We start from the raw sequence: 8262 nt of genomic DNA, 5'->3' as shown, positions 1-8262 counted from the left end.
ACTTATGCATAAATAAACTCCTTCTTATTGTATGCCTCAAGCTTGATGTATTCTACCTACTAACCGAATCTTGATAAAACTCCAAGAGCTCGAACTCCCTTTGATCACCTTGAAGAGTGCTTGAATCCTCCTGATTTAAGGCTTAAAGGCTATCTCCCGAAAGCCTATACAACCATCTCCCGAAGGTTGTGTGCTTGTATCATCCCGATGCAAGACTTCAAAAGCAATCTCCCGAAAGCTTGTAAATACCTTCTCCCGAAGGTGCACTGATGTTCTTCTTCGTTGTAGACTTGAATACAGACTCAAGACAATACAAACAATAAATAAACAGAGTAAGAGTCGAACAACTCTTCTCTACATAACAAAGATACGCTTTCCTAAAGATATGAAAGTGAATGAAAGAGATTGCTAACCTAGTTGCTATAAGATGTATTTATAAAGAATATACATCATATTGACAGCTTACATTCGGTCTGAATACGACCTCAGCCCACTAGAAACTTCCCTAAAATAATTCTTCAATCAGTCCAGGAATTTCCGTTTCTGTACCTACAGAATCGTGGGCAGTAACTAGAACTTTCTTTTATAGAAAAGGAAAGTTTAGCTCCGGTTTTCTCTTCAAGAAACCTGATTTAAGAAAATGGGAAACTCAACACAAGATCAGATTAACAGCTGGTTAGATAAGAATAAATGTGTAATCAAAACTTACCATATTTACCTCAATTTCCATAAATAGGAAAGCTAGACAACTTTCCTTCCAAGTTTAGATACACACAAATAAGGAAACCTTATTAATACATACCAGCCAAAAATACATTAAATAATAAAATATTTTTGTCAATTAAATATGCCAAATATAGAATTAACATATTCTAATGATGTTCATAATTATTAATCATACATTTATATGTCTAATCATGATATTAAGTTGTCTAATATCTTGGAATATTGATTCTGAAACTGTTTCTTCTTCTCAAAAAATGAGATGATATATATATTTATATATGTGTGTATATATAATATAAGTAACTAAAGAAGAGCCTCAGTAATCATGAATATGACTTGAGTGACTCACTACTCAACAACTTAATAAACTTGTTTGCTTTCCAAATCCAGAAAGTGAGAATTTATTGTCGCTTTGTAAGTGTCTTACTCTGAACAAGTGACCAAGTGTTGTAAATACTTCCTTTGATGCAACTCCTGCAATAAAAGATGAACAGTTGTGAGTTGTGACCACCACTAAAACTTGAATTGAACAGAGAAACCAAGAAAAGGAAATTTATTAGCTATTGGGATCTGACTATTGAGTTTAGTTTTTAGTCAACTTTGTGAAATTAGTAGACACAGAAATACACATACTTTCATTATTGTATGGATGAAAATTTTATTGAAATTAGTAGGCACCCATTTACAGTTGCATACATTTAAAATAGAACACATTATTTGTTGTAATGATGAAAGAACTTTTGTGTATAAGGTACCAAATGTACATAACAATTAGATGTACATGATACTAATACATAATTTGATATGTATTTGAAAAACCATATTGTAAATTTATATATATCATGCAATTAATTAATGCTCACGATGTATTTGTATATGTATACCTGTTTAGGGGATTGGAGACAACTTGTCAAGGAAATGATAGAGGAAGCCAATTCTCTAAGGTGGTCACCAAGTTGAAGGTACTTTCCCCATGGGTAATAAAGCCCAAATTTTCCATGCTAAGGTTCCCATTTTGCAAAATTTGTCTGTAGTAGCATGAAAATTATATATTAATTATTAAATTAAGTTGGAGTCATATGAATACATATCATAAGTACTATAAATAAATATACCAATTGTTCATCCTTGGCTTTGGAGTTCAACACTAATTTGCAATTACTGGATAAGGTAAACAACATGCCTTAAATAAGGTAAACAATGATTACTACCTTAAAATAAGGTCAACGGCATGCCTTATTAGATAAACAACGTGCCTAAAGTACGGTAAACGACTTGTGTTATTTAGACACGTTTACCTGAATTAAGACATGTTGTTTACCTTTTTTTTTAAGGAATTGTGTTTACCTGAAAAGTCATCCAATTAGGTAAGCAACATGCCTTAAAATAAAGTAAAAAAATATGTTTCTTTAGGTAAACAACAATTATATGAGATCTCTATTTGAATGAAAAAGTCTAATGTTATGCTGTTATGACCATTTTTGGTATGAGATCTGAGGGCTTTCTTTGACTATTCATCTCCTCTTAATTCAATATCTTATAATGCTCTATTGTTGAAATTTTCTTCATTCATTTTGCTTCGTAAATTACCAACTATTATTTTTTCTGCATGATGGTGACAATATTACGCATTGAGTCACTGTTTGGTTTTTTGTTAGATGAATTTTGCTTCATTTAATTTGTTTCTAATTAATTGCATGTTATTCTCCTCTCTTATAATGAAATCGTTGGATGCATTTTGCTTCATTCAAATCAAGCATGGGCAATGACAAAACTGTATTTTTTGTGAAGATTTGTTTAATATAAGTAGACAGAATATAGTTATTCCGTGTTGGTTTTGTATTTGACATCCTAGTCATTTTCTTGTCATATCACGTTAGCCAATTAGGTGTCATTGACTATTACAACAGTTGCAACAAACACTTGGCTACTTCCTCTTGTTGCTAACATCATAGGAGGATGTAGTATCCATCCTTGTGAGTTTTTACTTTGGCCCTCAAAAGAGTATTGAACAACAAAAATTGATTGTTGTGTTTTTATTTTAGGTTTGTTACATATTTTCTACTTTAACCATCTTCAGTAAATTTTATTATAACTGTATGTGATGTAGCGAGTTTAAAATATGTAGGATGATACATGTACCAAAAGCATTATCCCACTTTGTGGAGGTGCTAGACAGCATTGGTGCTCTTGTGAATGTCTGTTTGCTTTTGGTGTTGGTTATAATGGTGGTGTTTAAACTCTGAATGTTTTGATTGACTTTTAAAGAATTTTCAATGTCCTTGAAATTTTTCTTCCAAGTGGTAATTTATTGTTATGATTATCTCTTACATCTCTTATTACAGGTACATTTTTCTCTTGTCTTACAATGGCAATAATGGATGCATATTTAGTATTTTGCTTTATTCAAATATCATTAAACAGACTATGACAATATCTGTGTATTAGTTAAAGCCTAAATTAAGGCATGTTGTTTACCTTTCTTTAAGGAATGATGTTTACCTAAAAAGTCATCCAATTAGGTAAGCAAAGTGCCTTAAAATAAGGTGAAAAAACATGTTTCTTTAGGTAAATAATAATTGAAAAACTAGCTAGATACAAACAATGAAATAGGAACAAACAATATGAACTATTTCAACAACAATTGAAAAAAATTGAAACTTTCTGACCTTTAGGCTAGTCAGCCAAAATTGAAACATTAATTTTGAATTTTAAGACTTTTGCGTGTGTAGAAGTAATATTATTTTTGTTGAGTTTTTGTGGTTATTAGATAGATTGTTTGCCATATGAAGTTGTAGTACACTTCACTACTTACGAAACTTACATTAAATATAATTTTTTGTGATATGGTTGTATTTTGTCGTTCAAGTGCAGGGTATGGCGAGAAAATATAACACGAAGTACAAAAAAAGGAGATCATCAACACCTTATCAAAAGGGACTGACTTTTTCCAAGGTAATAAAATTGGACACCTTATCAAAAATTGTGCAACTAAATTTTATAGGATTTTCTTTGTCTCTAATAAAAATTTAGTATAGGTTATGCCAAAGGATGCTGCTAAAAATACAACATTTAGTACCAATGAAGAAGGTGTTTTTTATAAGGTGTGTTTTAATTTGTTTGAACATTAAATTTGATCTTTAATTTTGTTTTTCTTGTTTATTTATTGTTTTCTTCATAAATATTTTAACATTTTTATATATTTATCTTCCCTCTTATATCTTTATTAAGAAATTACTGAGAATATAAAGGAAGTCGCTGATAATAGAAAAGAGCTTTCTAAGAATAGAAACGAGCTTTCTGAGAATAGGAAGGAGCTTTCTGAGAACAAGATAGAGTATTCTGAGCATAGGAAAGAAATTTCTATTCTTGGAAAAAAAAAATTAAATGAGATTCGTGAAAATATTAATGATCTCGTTGGAATGAAAGATGATGTCAAACGTGTCGAAGATCTTCTCCGAGCATTGTGTAATCAACGAGAGAAGGACATAGAAAGAACTAAAGTGGAAGAGAAAAAATTAGCTGCACAAAGGGACTTGGAGGAGTGCATCAATGATTTAAAATCCAGGAGAATCGTTCTTAGCAGTCCAGATTGTGTTGCTCCTTCTCCATCAATTTTAAAAGCTGTCATACAAGTATAAACTATTAATTTTCATTTACCTTTATGCATCTTTTATATGTTTTCAATTTTTTTTTTCTATTTTCTTTTGTTAATGATATATGACTAACGTAAATTTTACCTATGTAGGATGACAATAAATACTTTTATCAAAAGCAACAGAAAATTCCCAAGAGAAAAAGATCTAATGAAGATTAAAAAGTACAAAAGTCGTATTTTTTGGTAGCGAGCAAGGAGGACATGACTTCCGTCTATCATTCATCAAGTGCAGAAATTCCACCAATAATTATTGCTTCACCACCTTCATTTTCAATACATGTTGAAACAACTGTAATCAAAGGAAATGATATACATCCCAATCGTGATCCTCTAATCGACTCCCATCCAAATTATGTTGATATTTCTCCAACATTTTTGACACCCAAAAAGAAGATAAATTGTTTCTCAGGCAACTTTCCATTTGATAGTGATTTTGAAGCTATGCCTTCAAAGGAAGTAGCTGATGCTTTATTGGAGTGGTATTCAAAAGGCATGAACATGAAACGGTAATTTGTTTGCGTATTTATTATATGTATATATTTTTTGTTCATGTTTTTTTAAAACTAATTGGAATTGTTTTCTTTTTAGCAAGAATTCTGCATCTTCTCCTCCATTTGTTGGAAAAAATGACATTATCATTTTTCAAAGTGGGAAGAAGTTCAAATTGGGTAAAACACGTGTTACAAGGAAGAGGTGGTTCTTCGATATATATGATGCTAAAGGTCTTTTATCAGATGAAATAAGTGTTATTTATAATTGTTTTATCTTTCTAAATCGAGGGGTTATATTTAAATCTTGTAGGTTACTATTTTTTTTTCCTTTTTCAGCATGTTAATACATCTCTGTATTATTTGCGAAAGAAAGCATTATAACATAGATGCCACCCTTCATTTTTGAAATGTACTACAACAAGTTATCTTTTTGATTTTTACATGGGTCAAGTTTGTGGGGATGTTAGTTCATTGGATGAAATTCATATATGGAAGATATTTTCATATATAAAAAAGTTTGACCAAGGTGAGATTATGAAGCATCTGTGCCATTCAATAAAAATCTTGATTAATATGATTAGAGGAGATTGTATAGAGTTTTCGAAGCCATGGGTGGATCTTAATCATGTTTTTATGCCATTGTGTCTTCAAGGAGGTATTTCTTTAGCTCATTGGTTCCTAGTTGTTTTAGGAATAGATGAAAGAATTATCTATATCTATGACTCATTTTATAAGGCCAATGATGAAGCTATAAAAAATTATGTAAGAAACTACTGCAAAGTTCTTCCATTCATTCTTGAGCATTTGGGATTTCATCAAAAACGTAAACAATATGCTGTTGGTCATGAAGAATTCAAGTTAGTTTGGATTGATGCTCCTCACCAAGGAAACCAGTAAGTTGTGATATTAAAAGCTTGTTGCTTTCTTTATATATTAGAAAATAATCTTTATGTTGCTGGTTATTTTTTTGATAACAAAGCTTCTTGTTGTTGTGCTGATTCTCTCATCATTTGCTCTATTTTGATATGATCTTGTAATTACTTGATAATGTGCCGTTGAAATCTTTATTAAACAATTGATATGTTGTTAAAATGAATAAGTAGGTTATGTTTTAAAATTTAAAGTTCTTTGCATTCCCTTGTTCATTGACTCAAATTTGATAAAAGACTTTACTTCAGACTTGGATGTGTTGTCTTTTTCATAAGAGTTATATTTGTTTGTTAGTTTTTTGTATCTAATCAAATTTGATTCATTGACATATTAAATGCATTACAATTCATGTTGTAGATGAAATATATGTGTATGTGTATAATTTGTTTACTTTTGTTTTGCCTTTGATAATTTTTTCATTGTTATTTAAGTTTGTATTATATGATATTAAACATAAAGAACAACTAAGTTTCCTACAATATTAAGATCTCGAATAATGACTATTTAGTTAAAGAATAAAAGTAAATGAGATATTTATTTGAATACAACAGAAAATAAAATTAGATTCATAATGAAAAGATGAGCTTTTCATATCTCATGACGTTTATGTTGCATTTATTAATCCACTATTAAAATTACTGACTATGTTGTTTGTATTTTTTCAGAACTGATTGTGGCGTTTACCTCATCAAATTTGTTGAATTATTGATGATGGGGGAGTCTCACTTCCGTAGTAGCCAAAACAATGTTGAAGACATGAGAAGAAAAATGGCCATAGAATTTTGGGACCATGCATGCATCAAATTGATTGATGATTGTAAGACTCCATCAGTTCAAATATGCAAATATGATCAGTGAGAGTGTTTACAGATGGTTTATTTTCGTGTTGGTTTAGTGAAAATTATCTAGCAGAACAAATTTCAATTTATAGTTTCAAACCTATTAGTTGTTTGAGTTGTTGGACAGATGTAAATTTTTCTATTACTAGCTTTAAACAAGCATGGTTAGTTTTGTTTACCTTTTTTAAGGAATAATGTTTGCCTAGAAAGATTTCTAATATTAGATAAGTAACATGCCTTAAAATAATTTACACTCAAATGATATGTTGACATCAAAGGTAAAACAAAACAATTCGTATCACATGATTGTTGGGTTTTATGACCTAAATAAAACTCTTTACAATCTGATTAGTTATCAATATAAGAAATTTTGAAGTGATTGATGTTTGCATGAATTTTACATGCTAATGGTTTAATATGTTAAATATGTTTATTACATTCATACACACAAAATCAGTTAAATCCAGATCATATGTTTATTCACAATTACAGTATCGTCAACACAGTGGAATGTGATTGTGATCATATGAATCAAAAGTTTTGGTCCCTGTTTCATCAGTGTTATTGGATTTACACTAATGTGATAATCAGCGATGATGTGTACTTACACTTGGAGTAAGTGTTATGTTCTTTCCAGGACATTAGTAAAGTATACTAGTTTCGAGTGTATGGAGTATACATTGGACTGGACCGATATTGCAACTAAGTTAAGATATTACAAACTTACCGTGATACATATCTTTCCAAGTCAATATCAGTAGTTGATCTTAAGATTAAAAGAATCTAAAACCTGATATGCTTAGGCTCAACTCAGGAGTGCTATTCATGTTCTTAGATTTATTAGTTAAGCCTACTTTCGGGTCAGGGTGATACGTATATTTTGGGAACATGATAGTATGATTGAGTGGGAGTGCTGAACATAAATATGGAATTTATAGCTTCTACTGGTGTATAGAAGTCAAGTGATGATTCCCTTCGAGCTTAGCAAATAGAAGTAAATGGATGAGCTCTTGTTTAACTGACTAATTATTAGATCACTAAACACCATTTACAGGTAGCTAAGTGTTTTAAGGGGCAAAATACATTGAGGGGTGAGAACGGTAAAGAAATCCCATCTCGATGTAGATCATCTATATAGAGGATCTTTAAATCACAATAAGATTATAACAATGGTTAAATGAGATAGTATATTGATATCGTGGAACATACAATATGCTCTATATAAGTCTGAGAGTGCAATTCTAAGTTCTAAGAGTGGATTCAACGAAGAATTAATAAGTAGGAATTTACTTGGTAAATTTGGTTCACTTATTGGAAGCTCAGCATATAGATCCATGGTCCCCATTCTAGTTGAGAACATTCTGCTTGTAAGACTCATTAATTGATTCGTGATTGATCAATTATAATTCTAAAGTTAGACTATGTCTAATTTTATGAATTTTCACTAAGTAGGGGTGAAATTGTAAAGAAAAGAGTTTCTAGGTTTATTTATTTATTAATGGACTTTTTATGTCTAATTAATAATTAAATTAAATGACAATATTATTTAATAATCTATTTTAGTTATTAAATAATTAGTTTTGGCATTTAAAATGTTAGAATTGGAAAATTGGCGTTT

The 8262-nt window shown here is 30.3% G+C and overlaps 1 protein-coding gene across 1 annotated transcript; it reads left to right on the top strand.

Moving 5' to 3' along the window:
• The first annotated feature begins 5381 nt into the window (after positions 1-5381).
• Positions 5382-6860, top strand: LOC133037662 (uncharacterized). Its single transcript, XM_061115050.1, has 2 exons — positions 5382-5768; positions 6471-6860. The coding sequence occupies exons 1-2, from the start codon at positions 5410-5412 to the stop codon at positions 6661-6663; spliced, it is 552 nt and encodes a 183-aa protein (XP_060971033.1). The 5' UTR covers positions 5382-5409; the 3' UTR covers positions 6664-6860.
• The last annotated feature ends 1402 nt before the right edge of the window (positions 6861-8262 follow it).

Source organism: Cannabis sativa, chromosome 5 (assembly GCF_029168945.1).
Source record: "Cannabis sativa cultivar Pink pepper isolate KNU-18-1 chromosome 5, ASM2916894v1, whole genome shotgun sequence".
NCBI classification, from domain to species: domain Eukaryota; kingdom Viridiplantae; phylum Streptophyta; class Magnoliopsida; order Rosales; family Cannabaceae; genus Cannabis; species Cannabis sativa.
This window is presented reverse-complemented; position numbering and strand designations above follow the sequence as displayed.

Coding starts and splice junctions, on each gene's coding strand:
- LOC133037662 (XM_061115050.1), top strand. CDS start 5,410: ATGAAGCATCTGTGCCATTCAATAAAAATCTTGATTAATATGATTAGA. Junction 5,769..6,470: donor GCTCCTCACCAAGGAAACCA/GTAAGTTGTGAT, acceptor GTATTTTTTCAG/AACTGATTGTGGCGTTTACC.